Source organism: Carettochelys insculpta, chromosome 7 (assembly GCF_033958435.1).
Source record: "Carettochelys insculpta isolate YL-2023 chromosome 7, ASM3395843v1, whole genome shotgun sequence".
Taxonomy (NCBI): Eukaryota; Metazoa; Chordata; order Testudines; family Carettochelyidae; genus Carettochelys; species Carettochelys insculpta.
This window is the reverse complement of record NC_134143.1, coordinates 46494911-46511077: the sequence shown is the minus strand read 5'-3', so window position 1 is coordinate 46511077 and position 16167 is coordinate 46494911. Positions and strand designations below refer to the sequence as shown.

General features: G+C 47.2%; 1 protein-coding gene across 1 annotated transcript in view; it reads left to right on the top strand.

Moving 5' to 3' along the window:
- The first annotated feature begins 8360 nt into the window (after nt 1-8360).
- LRRC27 (leucine rich repeat containing 27) overlaps nt 8361-16167 on the top strand; it is a 74737-nt gene continuing 66930 nt past the window's right edge. Inside the window, 2 exon segments of the mRNA XM_075000439.1 lie at nt 8361-8573; nt 8937-9067. Coding sequence (XP_074856540.1) covers nt 8361-8573; nt 8937-9067 — 344 coding nt within the window.

Below are 16167 nucleotides of genomic sequence, written 5' to 3'. Positions count from 1 at the left end.
TTTTTACAAGTTTATCACAGATAAAAATAATTCATTGTTATCAGTGTCAGAGTTATTTCATGGAGAAAATCCCAGTTAAAAAGGCTCATTAGGAATTTTCTTATCTGACTCTTACTCTTTGAAGGCTGAGAGGAATAAAGAAGGGGAGATAGCTCTGAGAACGAGAAGCTGGAGTTAGAACTGAGGGCATAGGAGAGGAGAAGGGATAGAGGTGCAGGGTGGAAGAAGGTTTAAAATAAACACTGGGAAGTACTTCATATATTGCAGTCAACCTCGGGTACTTCTTGACAGAAGATATTGTGAAGGGCAGAAATATAACTGTGTACAGAAAAGAATTAGATAAATTAATTGAGGATAGCACCAACAATGACCATTCTTCCTGAGCATCAGGGAGGTAACTATGTTCTAGGTAGTAACAGAGAGTAAGCCGTGCTAGTCTAGATACTATCAAAACAAAAAGCAGTCAAGTAGCACTTTAAAGACTAGCAAAATAGTTTATTAGGTGAGCTTTCGTGGGACAGACCCACTTCTTCAGACCATAGCCATACCAGAACAGACTCAGTATTTAAGACACAGAGAACCAAAAACAGTATGGTTCTCTGTGTCTTAAATATTGAGTCTGTTCTGGTATGGCTATGGTCTGAAGAAGTGGGTCTGTCGCATGAAAGCTCACCTAATAAACTATTTTGCTAGTCTTTAAAGTGCTACTTGACTGCTTTTTGTTTTGATATGTTCTGGGTGTGTCCTTCAGCCCCTGACTGCAAAAAGCTGGGACAGGCTGACATTGGATGGATCACTCATTAATTACCCTGTTCTGATCATACCCTTTGAAGCATCCGGCATTGGCCAACATTAAAGAAAGGATGCTGGGTTAGACGGACTAAGGGTTTGATCCACTACAGCTGTGCTTATAAGGTCGAGACTTGTATTGTCAGGAAGGGGAGGAAGAAAGGTCTGTGGGACAAAAACGGTGTGACTGTAGAAGGAAAGGAGATTTAAAAATGCACAGAAAGGATCAGGGGTGGCTGTGTGGGGTTTGGGGAACAGGGCAGGGATGATAATATGTGAGATCTGTGAAGGGTTTTGTGGGGATGCAGGGAGGAAGAGGGAGGTCCAGGTGCAGCAGGGATTTGTTCTGCCAAGAGAGAGCTGGGGTAGCTGTGTGGGATCTTTAAAGGGCATGTGCAGAGGTGCAGGGATGAAGGTGCTGGGGAGGATTGGGGGGCTGTGGGGTGTGAAAAGGATGTGCAGAGGTGCAGGGAGGAAGGTGCTGGGGAGGGTTGGGGGGCTGTGTGAAGGGGGATTTGTGGGGTGCAGCGAGGCCAGGTGGGGCTGTGGGACACGCAGGGAAGGTTAGCCAGTGCTCTGCAGGGGGGTTTGGGATGGCTGTGGGGTGTGAAGGGGACGTGCAGAGGTGCAGGGAGGAAGGCGCTGGGGAGGGTTGGGGGCATGTGGGGTGTGAAGGGGACTGCAGAGGTGCAGGGAGGAAGGCGCTGGGGAGGGTTGGGGGGCCGTGGGGTGTGAAGGGGGCGTGCAGGGAGAAAGGCGCTGGGGAGGGTTGGGGGGCTGTGGGGTGTGAAGGGGACTGCAGAGGTGCAGGGAGGAAGGTGCTGGGGAGGGTTGGGGGGCTGTGGAGTGCGAAGGGGGCGTGCAGAGGTGCAGGGAGGAAGACGCTAGGGAGGGTTGGGGGGCTGTGAGGTGTGAAGGGGACTGCAGAGGTGCAGGGAGGAAGGCGCTGGGGAGGGTTGGGGGGCTGTGGGGTGCGAAGGGGACTGCAGAGGTGCAGGGAGGAAGGCGCTGGGGAGGGTTGGGGGGCTGTGGGGTGCGAAGGGGACTGCAGAGGTGCAGGGAGGAAGGCGCTGGGGAGGGTTGGGGGGCTGTGGGGTGCAAAGGGGACTGCAGAGGTGCAGGGAGAAAGGCGCTGGGGAGGGTTGGGGGGCTGTGGGGTGTGAAAGGGGACTGCAGAGGTGCAGGGAGGAAGGCACTGGGGAGGGTTGGGGGGCTGTGGGGTGTGAAAGGGGCATTGTTAGCCGGTGGCCAGGTAATGTGCGGTGAGGTACTCCCCTGGGTCCTAAACAACCCAGTTTTTTACTGTTAGAGCAGGCAGCTCCTAGCACACTCACCCACGGCCAGGCTGTAGTAACCAAACGGTTAAAGTTCTTTTGTTGTGCCGGCTGTGTTGCAGTGACAAAAGGGTTAACAAAATAGTTAGGCTTGGATCTTAACTAGTTACAAGTTTATTTAAGCTACAGTTATAAGCGTGTGGTTACAAAAGGCTATTGTTTACTTCTTATATGCTAGCAAAGTACAGGTGTTAACAAGTTACGTTACAATCCAATACAAAGATATCTGTGATCATCTAACACAATGATATCTTGGCACTATGACATCTAGTTACAGAGCTCTAATTCTTTAGCTGTGCACAAAAAAAAGTCAGAGACCTAGCATGGGTGTATCTTACCCTCTCTGCGTCTCTCGATACCAGCGTAGCCAAGCCGGATCGGTCACTCAATTCCGCGGAAAGACGAATACGAGGTTGGGCGTACCCAGCTGTGGACCTCGGGAGGCAATCACCTGACCCGACCAGCAGGTAGTTGGTGGAATGCACTCAAAGTTAGAGTTCTGCTGGACCCATCTTTTATACCCCTTTTGGGTTATGTATTCTCTTTCTTATCTATGGTGCCAGATCATACTGGTCTGTCTTTGTGACTCCAGTTTGTTACAAGGGCATTTCTACTTAGTTTGCACTTGTAAGTCAAGAGATAAGCAATTTAGGAGTACAGGACATTCTTTTGTGCGGGCGGGGCACGTCCCCTTCTGGGTGATTGTGTGTGTGCATCATATTGATCAATGCCAGCTGGAGTGATTTCTGAGGGTCCCCCACCCTCCTCTCATGTTGACAGTCTGGCCTGTTAGCCTTCTAGCTGTACTTTCTGCTTCTCAGGGTCACGATAAGTTAGCATATCTGGGCCTCAATGAGGGCATCAAAGACTGTGCTGTCAGCAGCCGTTTCCGTGCCCTGTGTGCTCCTCAGTGGAGGGGGGGCAACGAGCAAGCTGGCTTGTAAGGGGGAGACTTTGTCTGGCTACAGGCATGCAGGGAGGAAGGCGCTGGGGAGGGTTGGGGGGCTGTGAGGTGTGAAGGGGGCGTGCAGGGAGAAAGGCGCTGGGGAGGATTGGGGGGCTGTGGGGTTTGAAGGGGACTGCAGAGGTGCAGGGAGGAAGGCGCTGGGGAGGATTGGGGGGCTGTGGGGTGCGAAGGGGACTGCAGAGGTGCAGGGAGGAAGGCGCTGGGGAGGGTTGGGGGGCTGTGGGGTGCGAAGGGGACTGCAGAGGTGCAGGGAGAAAGGCGCTGGGGAGGGTTGGGGGGCTGTGGAGTGCGAAGGGGGCGTGCAGAGGTGCAGGGAGAAAGGCGCTGGGGAGGGTTGGGGGGCTGTGGGGTGTGAAAGGGGCATGCAGGGAGGAAGGCGCTGGGGAGGGTTGGGGGGGCTGTGGGGTGTGAAGGGGACTGCAGAGGTGCAGGGAGGAAGGCGCTGGGGAGGGTTGGGGGGCTGTGGGGTGTGAAAGGGGCGTGCAGGGAGGAAGGCGCTGGGGAGGGTTGGGGGGCTGTGGGGTGTGAAGGGGACTGCAGAGGTGCAGGGAGGAAGGCGCTGGGGAGGGTTGGGGGGCTGTGGGGTGTGAAAGGGGCGTGCAGGGAGGAAGGCGCTGGGGAGGGTTGGGGGGCTGTGGGGTGTGAAGGGGACTGCAGAGGTGCAGGGAGGAAGGCGCTGGGGAGGGTTGGGGGGCTGTGGGGTGTGAAGGGGACTGCAGAGGTGCAGGGAGGAAGGCGCTGGGGAGGGTTGGGGGGCTGTGGGGTGTGAAGGGGACTGCAGAGGTGCAGGGAGGAAGGCGCTGGGGAGGGTTGGGGGGCTGTGGGGTGTGAAGGGGGCGTGCAGAGGTGCAGGGAGGAAGGCGCTGGGGAGGGTTGGGGGGCTGTGGGGTGTGAAGGGGACTGCAGAGGTGCAGGGAGGAAGGCGCTGGGGAGGGTTGGGGGGCTGTGGGGTGTGAAGGGGGCGTGCAGAGGTGCAGGGAGGAAGGCGCTGGGGAGGGTTGGGGGGCTGTGGGGTGTGAAGGGGACTGCAGAGGTGCAGGGAGGAAGGCGCTGGGGAGGGTTGGGGGGCTGTGGGGTGTGAAGGGGACTGCAGAGGTGCAGGGAGGAAGGCGCTGGGGAGGGTTGGGGGGCTGTGGGGTGTGAAAGGGGCGTGCAGGGAGAAAGGCGCTGGGGAGGGTTGGGGGGCTGTGGAGTGCGAAGGGGACTGCAGAGGTGCAGGGAGGAAGGCGCTGGGGAGGGTTGGGGGGGCTGTGGGGTGTGAAGGGGACTGCAGAGGTGCAGGGAGGAAGGCGCTGGGGAGGGTTGGGGGGCTGTGGGGTGTGAAAGGGGCGTGCAGGGAGAAAGGCGCTGGGGAGGGTTGGGGGGCTGTGGAGTGCGAAGGGGGCGTGCAGAGGTGCAGGGAGGAAGGCGCTGGGGAGGGTTGGGGGGCTGTGGGGTGTGAAGGGGACTGCAGAGGTGCAGGGAGGAAGGCGCTGGGGAGGGTTGGGGGGCTGTGGAGTGCGAAGGGGGCGTGCAGAGGTGCAGGGAGGAAGGCGCTGGGGAGGGTTGGGGGGCTGTGTGAAGGGGGATTTGTGGGGTGCGACGAGGCCGGGAGGGGCTGTGGGACGCGGGGAAGGTTGGCCGGGGCTCTGCAGGGCCTGGCGGGGAGAAGCTGGGGCGCTGGGGGCAGACGCCGCTGAACCTGAGCCCAGCTCCCGGCCGCTTGGCTGTTGCTATGGCGACTGCGGCTGCTGCCGGGGCCTGTTTGTTGCGCTCTGGTCCCAGTGCGGCGGAGACGCGGGGGCGCGGGTAAGCGCTTCTGGGGCTGAGCTGGGGGATCGGGGGAGCGGGCCGGAAGAGTCCCTCTGCTGGCGGGACCGTCCCTACGTGCGCCCCGCGGCCAGGGGTCTGCCCGGAGCAGACGCTTTCCAAGCCGGGCGCCCGGCAGGCAGCGGAGCAGTCCCAGCTGAAGGGGAAGCGAGGGGCCCTCCTGGCGGCGGCGCCGGGTGTCACGGCTGAGCAAATGAACCATGAAAACGCGGGACCTAATATGGTCCTTGGGCTGGTCGGCTTAAACTGCCACTGTGGCCTATGAGTCGGGCCGAGTCTCTGCTCTGGTGCTGCGTTCCCAGCAGCTCTCGAGACCTGACTATTTCCCCCTGCTGGGCTGTGGTGAGGGCACATCTGGAGCATCGCCTCCAGTTCTGGGCCCCCCCCCCCCCCAGGATAGAAGGGATGTGGAGACACTGGGGCGGGTCCATTGGAGGGCAAGGAAAATGATTAAGGGGCTGGAGCACATGACCTATGAGAGGCTGAGAGATTTAGGCTTATTTAGTCTGCAGAAGAGAAGACTGAAGGGTGATATAATAGCAGCCTTCAACTTCCTGGAGGGAGCTCTGAAGAGGATGGAGAGAGGCTGTTCTCAATGGTGACAGATGGCAGAACAAGGAGCAATGGTCTCAAGTTACAGAGGGAGACGTCTAGATTGGGTGTTAGGAAAAACTACTTCACCAGCAGGGTGGTGGAGCACTGGAATGTGTTGCCTAGAGAGGTGGCGGAATTTTCATCCCTAAAGGTTCTTAAGTCCCAGCTTGACGTAGTCATGGCTGGGATGACTTACGTAAGGTTGATCTTGCTTCAGGGAAGTGCTGGACTTAATAACCTCCTCAGGTCCCTTCCAGCCCTAGGATTCTATGATCCTTCTCACATCGGTTTTACAGCTGGGTGTTTCTGCTGACTATAGTGGGGTTAGTCCTGACTTTTAGCGGTGTGAGAGGAGATGTACATATGTGTTTCTGTGCCTGTGTTTGGATTAAGGAGACAAATGAAGGTTCTGTATGAGACTATTTTTAAAAAATGATTTATCAAATGTTATAGCCAAATGTGTTACAATAAATGAAAACTTTCCCATGCATCTGTGAATGAGGCTTGGAGCATTTGTAAATGGGGGAGTATTATAAATTTTATCTTCCCCTTTTCGTATATTATTCCAATGGATTGGAAGTTGAGGGTTGGTGAGAAGTTACACAGGTCAGATAGATAGGCCTCTGGCCTTAAAACGGGTAGATGCATAACTAATTTCTTTCCAATAAGACTGCTCATCTCAATAAAGTTATATGTGTTTTTCAGAATCTTGGTTTTGGTTTGCGTTTTTATAATTACCAGTTAGTATTGCATTACAATAATTTACAAACAACTTTGCTTTTGTTTATGCATTTTATTACTGTTGCAAACAAAACACATTGGAGATGATATAGTATTGCCACTTAAATTTAAGGAACAGGAAGATGCATCAGGAAAAGCTTTTAGAATTTTTTAAGCTTGTTTTTCCTTTAAAGCAAAACTCTCAACTTTGAGACTACACGAGGTTGTTAAATATTTAAAAGCTATTTTAGGCAAACATTTACGTTAGTCTAAATCTAACCGTATTGTGTAATGCAATTGTGGCATCAGGAAATATACAAACAATTTTATCTCATGCGTTTTGTTCAGCTTGTTCTCATAAAATAAGTTGATTGTTAACATGTAATATCAGGCTCTACAATACACTTTTTATATTGTCTTGTTGCTGGACTTTTATTGTAGCATCAGTCCAGCTGTTGTTGTTCTAGGTGCTTAATCTGTTTGCCATCACCATGGTATAGAAGCACTTCCCAGTTATTCAATGCAATATTATACTGTCCCCTGTATAGACCCTAGGAGGTAAGGAAGTATTATTATCCCCGTTTTACAAAGGGGAGCTAGGTCACAGACTTCAGAGCAGATTTTCAAAAGCACTTGGATGTCTAAGTATGTAGGCTCTCACGGGATTTTCTAAAGGAGGGACCTAATCTGGCTAGGCACTTTTGAAAATCCCAGTAGGTGTCTGCATCTTTTAGTGGCTGAACACTTTTCAAAATCTGCCAGAAAACACATCCAAGGTCACAGAAGACTTCCATGACAGAGCACTGTACTCTAATCTCATAGTTTTCAATGGTGTGCCCTGAGAACTGTCCAAGTGTGCCATGAAATGTTGTCAATTTCCCACCACCATTGCTCTTTGCAGAACACTGGGTGGGGGAGAGGGATACTGGTGACCCTCCTGCCAGCAGGGGCTCAAGCAGAAGGCTGCCTGAGACCCAGTGCGCATGAGGTTTGTCAATTTCCCTGCAAAGTGGGTTTTTGCAGAGACATTGCGAGGGGAAATTCTGACCGCATAGGAGCCCATTCAGGCTGGGAGGCAGCTGAAATGCTGCTTCCTGGCCCGAGCAGGCTGGTGGGGAGCTTGCCCCCCTCTTGTTTCCTGCTGTGGCAAGAGGGATGGAGGGAGGGCTGGAGAATGTTAGAGCTGGGACATAGTTTAAATGCTCATGCCTCCTCTCCCCCTGCGAGCAACAAGTGTGCCATGGAATTGTTTGCCTCATTGAAGTGTGCCATATTACTGAAAATGTTGGGAACCACTGCTCTAATCTATCAAATCTCAAGCTAGCATTCTAGTCAGTGGATCATGTTTCTTAGTGACTTCCTGTGGTCTGGCAAATTTTCTTTTTTGGCACCGGTCAGGTTCCGAGGGTGCTGGGCTAGAGAGGTTCAACCTGTAGTTAAAACGAGTAAGAAAGGGAGAGGTGAGTGTTGGCAGAGGGAGGAGAAGAAGTTGTAAGAGACTTACTAAGGTTCAAGTACCATCCTTGAAAACATGATACTGTCCTCAGCTTCGAAATATATTTTGAGAAGGCATTGGAAGAGATGGAGATCATGTGGTGCATGAAATGTGTGAACCCATTCAAAATGTAAGGAAAGGTGTGGCAGAAGGGTCTAAGGGGTGCAGTTCTCAGAGAGGCATAAATCCATTTTTCCTTTATTGTTATAATTAAATTTATGTAAATCTAAAGAATAATTTCAGTATTTTCTGATCTTCTAAAGAATCACATAGCATGAGTGAGGTCTTGTGTGGATGCCTGTTCGTTGATGATAATTTCAAGTTCAGAGAGTTCATTTTTGATCATCTTTTGTTTATTGTAAAGGATTTTGATCAAGTGGTTCCTTTACAATAAACAAAAGATGATCAAAAATGAACTCTCTGAACTTAAAATTATCATCAACGAACAGGCATCCACGCAAGCTCCCACAGTATGAAACTTTACCAGTGCCAGACAAGATATTTATAAAACATAGCATGAGTGAGGATCTAGGGAATAAATGTAACAAAAAATAAATCTGTTTTACATGTATTTTTTATTCTCACTCAGCTTATTGCTTACCTTTAGGTAATCAGTTTGCATTATGGGTCAGTATTTTAGGTCTGCTAACAAATGGATGACAGCTTTTCTCAAGAGTGTCATGGTTCCGGTGATTACTTAGAGAAAGACCATCAAAAAAGGAGAAACCTATCTGATTCAACATCATCAAAAAATATTAGGAAGGCTGTTGAAAATGTACTGTCTCCTTATTCAAATACTCTGGATTTGAGTAGGAAAAATCTTCAGCATCTTACTGAGGAAATATACAGATTACCCAACCTTAAGGTGAGTAAATTGCTGTGAGTAAGTCTGATAATTACACACTCAACTTAAATTTTGTAGGCACCAATTAAGGCCTCAGTATGGCTCCCATTAAAGTTAATGGAAAATCTACAGATGTTTTCAATTGATTTTTTTTTGCTTCTGCTTTTCTAAAAACAACTAGTACTTAATTAAAATAAACCATTTATTTTTGTAATTTATATAGCTGATTGGTACAATCATCTTTCATGATTTTATGAAAATGTAATTTTTAGAACAGTTTATAGATCAGTTTACTGGGGTTTTCATAGTAATGTTCCTTATGCTAAGAGAATAGGTTCCTACTTTAATTCTGTTTTTAAAACATATTTATTTTTTTTACATTAGTATTTACACCTGGAAGGAAATGCTATATCCATAATTCCTGAGGATTTATTTCAGCAGCTGCCAAATCTCATTTGGCTGGATCTCCGGTATAACAAAATTAAAACTCTTCCACCTGGGATTGGATGTCACAAGTAAGGCATTTCTGGTATTTATAATATAACAAAAAATATTCTTCCTGTGTTAGTCTCAAATGTAACTTTCTTATTCTCAGCCTTCTGTGCAGGTTATTTTTGTATTGACCTCAAAACGGAATAATAGTAATCAAGAATTAAGTAACTAAATCAACAAGTACAACTAGCTAGTGCAATAGTTCAGTACACAAACCCTTTTACCCTTTTCATTTCAATTTTGAACCTTTTAAATTCCCTTTACTTTCACTGAGTTAGTCCTCATTTACAATGTTGTAAGAAGGAAGAAATTAAGAGAGAAGTCTATCGCATAGTTTCCCATAATACACTGTGGGGCAAAGTCAACCTAATACAACTCCAGCTATGTGAATGACGTAGTTCAAGTTGACATAACTTAGTTGCCTTTTTGTGATGGTTATACTGCCCTCGGTCTCTTGTAGTCTTCCCTTACGCTTCTTGTTCTGATGGAGTACCAGTGTTGACAAGAGCCCTATCAGCTGTTGATTTAGTGGGTCTCTGTCCCATCCCTACCCACCCCCACCCACGATCGTTTGCCATGGCTATGTCTACACTAACAAGTTCTTTCATTGGGGTGTGGGGAGTAGGCATTTTCTGAAAGAACTTGTGGAGCGTCTACACACAAAATGCACTCTTTCAGTCTGAAATCAAAAGACCACAGCACTTCTTATGGCAGCCCTCTTCCTGTCCAAGATAAGGAAGAGCACCTTTTTAGGAAAGATTCTTTCAGGAAAAATCATGTGTAGATGCCCCAGGGACCATTTTTTTGAAAGAGCAGTCCACATGGCACCAGATTTTTTTTGATCCCTGGCCCATTGTTTTGAAAGAGTGGGGGCTGTGTGGACTTTTTTTCTTTTTTATCTGCTTTTTTGTGTGGATGTGCTCTTTTTGAAGAAGTCTTCCAGAAAAGGTCTTCTGAAAGGAACATCTTTTGAGAGGTAGATGTAGCCCATGTGTTAATTCCCCATAAATATAGACAAGCCTCTTGTAACTTACTGGGGTGTTAGTGGTAGAAAAGACCGAAGACCTCTGTTTTGGCACTGTTATGACAAAAGTTTATCTGTGTATTAAAAAAAATACTAAGCAAAAGAAAAATTTGATTGTTATGGTGAAAAAGGAATCCTGGCTTTCACACTGTAGTTTTTGGGGAAGAAGCAACTTCTGAGAATAGTGAGATGCTGGAGAATTTTTCCAACATGAAAATACAATTTCATGGCTCTTTTTTAAAATTTAAACTAGATACTAATGGTGTTTTAACATAATTTATTATATGTGATTTCTATAGCACCAAAACAATTTATGATCAGAAAAATGAGTAGAAGGGGCTTCAGCATTTAATTCTGTTAGGTCACAGTAACTACTCAGATACGTGATTAAGGGAAAAGTTATTTTACTGGAAACGTGGGAAAATTCCAACTCCCATTACATTTTCTCTGTGATTTACAAAGATGACCTTAAAGTTTGCTTTCACATTTTTGCTGCTATTTTTTCACATTTTTCAAGATTATCAGGCTTCTCCTTACTACTGGTTGAATCTCTCCAGTCTGGCACTCTTGGGACCTGACTGGTACCCAATGAGAGAATTTGCCAGACCACAGGAAGTATCAATATTGGCTAGCACATTACCAACATTTCCACTGCTCACTGTCTGAGAAGACATTTAGGAGTAAATTGCAGCGAAATAACAGGACAGAACACTGAGAACCAGGACTGGTGGCTTGAAAAAAAAACTTTGAGACCAAGGAAAACTTGGCCATCCCCACAAGTGATTGTTCAGCTATCTAAATTCATGCTGAATGACAAATGTTGCCAGATCAGAGAGTGCTTGACTAGAGAGGTTCAACCTGTACTTTTGTTGGAGGATTATTTAGTGGAGGTTATTTGGATGACTTGACTAGTGAAGTCACATAAGAGTTTAATCTCTGCTTGTGCTCTTGTGCTGAGTGGATTCAGTAAGTGAAACTCTGTCTTAGCGAACAGTATCTGCAGTTGAGGCCACTGTAGAAGCAGGAGGAAAGATTTCGTCTTTCACTAGCCCTTTGGGTTTCTTATGCTCACAGTCCATTTATTCAGAGGCATGTGCAGTAACTAGTGTTTTAGATTGGGAAATAATATAGCACTCTAGAGAGACTAAGTAAAATCAAACAGCTGCATAATGTAGCTTTTATATGATTGTGCTGAATGACTAAAAAAAACAGCACTCCTATCTGAAGAAGTGGGTCTGACACACCACAGCTCATCACTCAGGGGAGGTTCATGTTGGACATTAGGAAAAAGTTCCTAACTGTCAGGGTGATCAAACACTGGAACGAATTGCCAAGGGAGGTGGTAGAATCTCCATCACTGGAGGTTTTTAAGAAGAGGTTAGATAGATGGCTTTCAGGGATGGTCTAGAAAGTGCTTGGTCCTGCCATGAGGGCAGGGGGCTGGACTCGATGGCCTCTCGAGGTCCCTTCCAGTCCTACTCTTCTATGATTCTATGATCACCTAATTATTTATTTTGTTGGTCTTTAAAGTGCTACATGACTGCTTGGTTTTTGGTTTTTTGTGTTTTTTCAGAATACAGACTAACATGGCTACCTCTCTTACTATTTTTAAAAAAGTTTCTTATTACTTTTGTATGTTGCATATGTCCATCAGGCAAATTAATCAATGAAATACAATAGTTTTAGCAGGAGATGTTTCAAATACAAACAATAAAATAGAGAATTAAAAATTAAAATGATTTCAGTTTGTAAATCTTAACATCAAGCAGTTCAGTTAATTCTATTTTGCTAAAAATCTGTGTGACCAAACCAATTTTAGATTTATTTTTCACTTTCTACAGTGTGAAACCTAATAAATTCATTGACAAGTAACAGATATATTCAGCTTTCCATTGGATCCATGATTTTCTCAACTTGCAAAATCTGGCTTTATATTGTGAGAGAAGCTCTTTTATTTCTTTATTTATTTTTCACAAGAAGCATAAAACCTCAGAAATCAAAGTGTAAACCAAAGGTGATACTAATCATCTTTGTGATCATGTGTGACAAAATTGGGCCTTATAAATCCTTAAGGCTTGGCAGTCCTAATTTCAAAGAGAACTTTATCTTTGACCTATCATATAGCATCTTTGCATGGTAACACTGAGTAATTTACACACACAAATAAATTTCTAGTTTAACAAAAATAGAAAACTATATCAGAATCAAACATATAAGAACAGCCATACAGGGTCAGACCAAAGGTCCATCTAGCCCAGTATCCTGTCTTCTGACAGTGATGAATGTCAGATGCCCCAGAGGCAGTGAATAGAACAGGCAATCGTTAAGTGATCCCTCTCCTGTCATTCATTTCCAGCCTTTGACAAACAGAGGCTAGGGATACCGTTCCTACCCATCCTGGCTAATAGCCATTGATGGACCTAACCTCCATGAATTTATCTAGCTCTTTTTTTAACCCTGTTAAAGTCCTGGTCTTTACAACATTATGTTAGATGTGAATGGATTCAGGGTGTATGTGGTAATGGACCAGCTATTGACTGGTGACAGACCTTCAATCCCAGGGAGATAGATGTGTTCTCCCTAAGGTACTCGAAGGCAAGGTATAGAGGTTGTATTTTCCGGTGATGTACGTTACACCACCTAATGCTGAATGGTGTAATACAGTTTACCATTTCATTACATCTTACCCTTTAAGTTTTACATTCCTAACTTTTACAAAATATATACTGCCACGTTATCTTTCAAGGTCAGCACTTAACAGTCTGTTACGTGTCTGTGAATCATACTGGTTTTTTAATTACATGACCTGAATGCGTAATAGCTTGGTCAGCTGGCTTTCCAATAGTTTCAGCAACTCTCTGATTGGTTTGGAATCTGTGCGACATTGTGGTATTCTGCATCCAGTCTATGCAGAGTTTGCCCTGTTGATCTGTCTGAACAAACAGTAAAGGTCAACAATTTCTGTTGAAATTTCCACTGTCATACTTAATCATGTTATCTAGGCAGTGAATTATTTTTCTTCATACAGCTGGTGGTTTCATCCTTTTTCTCTACCCAGTTTCCAACAGTCTCTTGGTGATATGTTGTAAAAATGTTCACAAAGTCTTTTATAGCCTTTTATGTAATTCAGCTATTCCTTTTCATATTTGACCACTTGGAAATAGGTTCCTTTTCCATGCTTGAAACAGTAGCCTTGAGTTGTCTTCCTATGAGGAGTTTGTCTGGACTATGTGCAATTGCTGCTATTAGTGTTGATTAGTATGTCAGAAGTGCAAGAAATGTATCTTCCTGCTGTGTCTTGTTTAACTGTCTGTAATTGTGCCCCCCAGCCCCATTTATTTGCATCCCCACATTACCTGCAAGTAATATCAAAATCCTGTTTAGTTTGGAATGATTGGAATTCTGCTTCAGTGATTTTTGTTATCTGGAATTTGTCACTGATTGCTCTGGAATGAGCAAAAGTGCACTTTAGTTTTTCTGTAACACTGCAACGTATTATGTATTTCAAGTACATTATTTCTGTACACTTGGGGAAATATAGTCCAGTAATACCAAGTACTTGTGTCCTCTGAGCTTGCATAAACTTATAGCTAGTCTCTCTTCCAGGCTCTGTCTGGCAGAGGTGTTGCCATTAAGAGTTCTTTATATTACGTTGGTCTTTTAGTTCTGTAGTGTTCAATAGAGATACTTTATTCTGTATGTTTTTGCTGATACACAGACAATCTACTGCTTGTTTGGCTCCTTCATGGAACTTGTTTAGTTCTTAGTGTTCACGAGACCTGCTGGTGGCTTTGTGGTGGCAAAGGGGACAATAGCCCATGGGCTCAGCGTTTCAAAGGGTCCTGCAGCTCCAGCTGCTGCCCCACTAGCGGCAGTGGCCAGAACTACAGGCCTCTTTGAAACACCTCAGAGCAATGTGTGACAATTCTTCAGGGTCTGGGCGGGAGTTCTGATGAGGGTGAGAGGAGGGAAGAGGGCTTGAGTGGTGACCTGGGGCAAGGAGTTGGGGTGTAGAAGAGGGTGGTGTGCCAGAGGCAGGCTCTGGCTGGGAGACGCTTACCTAGGCGGCTCCTGGCCAGCAGCTTAGTGAGACCCTCAGGCAGACTCTCTGCCTGTCACAGTCCATGCCACTCAAAGGGTGCATCTACACTAGCAAGTACGTTTGAAATCCAGATAGGAAGACTGAGTTCTTTTGAAAGAACCTGCGGAGCATCTACACTGACATGGTGGGCTTTCAAAATTAACTTCAAAAGAACTCCCCCGTTCTTTTGAAGTCAGTCCTCTGTTCTTGGGAAGGGAAAAGCGCCCTCCTTTGAAAGATTATTTTGAAAGAGAGCAAGTGTAGACACTTCGCGGCCTGCTCTTTTTAAAGAGCGGGTCCTTCATGGCCACGATGAGCTTGCAGGCGGCGTTGCCGCTCACAGCACAAGCGGAGCTCTATGGCTCCAACATCTGGCTGTGTTTCAGGATGCAGGCTCCTAGAAGGCCTCAGGCAGGAAGCTGAGAGCATGCAGGAAGCAGGGAGCCCACGCTGCTGCCCAGCCATCCAGCAATGGCGACGCTCCAGCCTGCCTCTCATCGTGGTTGGCACCATGGCCAGCACCCCTGACTCCCGCCCACCCCAGGGGCCATCCAGGGACTGGGGGGAATCCTTCCAGGAGGGGAGCCAGCTCCCCAAGCGCCAGGCCCCTTCCTGGACCGAGGTTGAGCTGCAGGACCTCCTTGCCCCGCTGGTGCATGTGGACACTCCGTTTTGAAAGACCATCTTTCAATATTCTTTTGAAAGACGTTCTTTCAAAACAGAACTGTAGTGTAAATGCAGCCCAAGTGCCTGACTACTCCATATGCCTCTTTGTGTTGCACACCAAGGAAGAGGGGAGACTTCGCACAGTATCCCCACCCTCAGCACAGTCTCTCAGCTCCCATTGGCTGGTTGTAGCCAGTGGGAGCTGAGAGATTGTGCAGGGGGTCAAAGCAGCATGCAGAGCCTGTTTTTTCCTGCCCCCCACCACGGCACAGAGAGACACATGGAGCAGCCAGCTACTTTCAGCAGCGTGGGGCTTCTCCCTGCCTGAGAGTCTCAGTGGAGTGAGCCATTGGCTGGATTCAGAGGCTTGGCAGGCTGTATCCTGCCCACTCCTAATTTATACGTCTGCTCCCTACAAAGCATAAGATCAGCCACACTGGGTCGGACTCCATTTAGCCTATTATCTTGTCTTCCAATAATGACCAGTGCCAGATGCCCAAGACAAAATAAACAGAACAGGTGATCGCTGAGTAATTCATCCCCTGTCACTCATTCCCAGGTTCTGTCAAAGAGACACCATGCCTGCCCAGTCTGGCTAACAGCCTTCAATGGACCTATCCTCACTGAATTTAACTGCTCCTTTTTTGAGTCCTGTTATACTCTTGACCTTCACAAGACTCTGGAAGAGAGTTCCTCAGACTGACTGACTGCGTGTGACATGAAGAACAGATAAGGCTTACTGGTTACAGTTAACTGGTAAAGGCTGGAGCAGCCCCCTGCAGCCCCCCAACCATGGGTAGGGGGTTGCTTTGAACTCTCAGGACCACTGAGGGCTGTGGAGCTCCAGCTGGGCCAGAGTAGCCCCATCTACAGTGTCCCCATGGTAGGAGGGTGGCTGGAGAGCCACTCCAGAGCAGCAGGGCTGGTGTGACACCACCTCCTTCCACTGCCTGGGGCTGCTTTGGCCTGGCTAGAGCACCACCACTACAGCGTGCCTGGGACCACCACAGGCAGGGATGTTCCAAGCTGGCTGGAGCAGTCCCTGTCCCCCTCTATCCCACTACCACCCATTTAATCAGTTAACTAGTTAAACCTAGCATCTAACTGGTTAACTGATTAAATGGGATTTTACATCCCTAGTTTAAATCAGTTTGCCTTTACTGCAGTCAGGCTTCCCCGCCTGTAATTGCTGGGATCACCCCTGGAGCCATTTTTGAAAATTAGTGTCACATTGACTGTCTTTCAGTCATTTGGTACAGAAAGATAATAACTTAATGATAGATTACAAACTACTATTAGTAGTTGTGCAATTGTACATTTGAGTTCCCTCAGAACTCTTGGGTGGATACCAT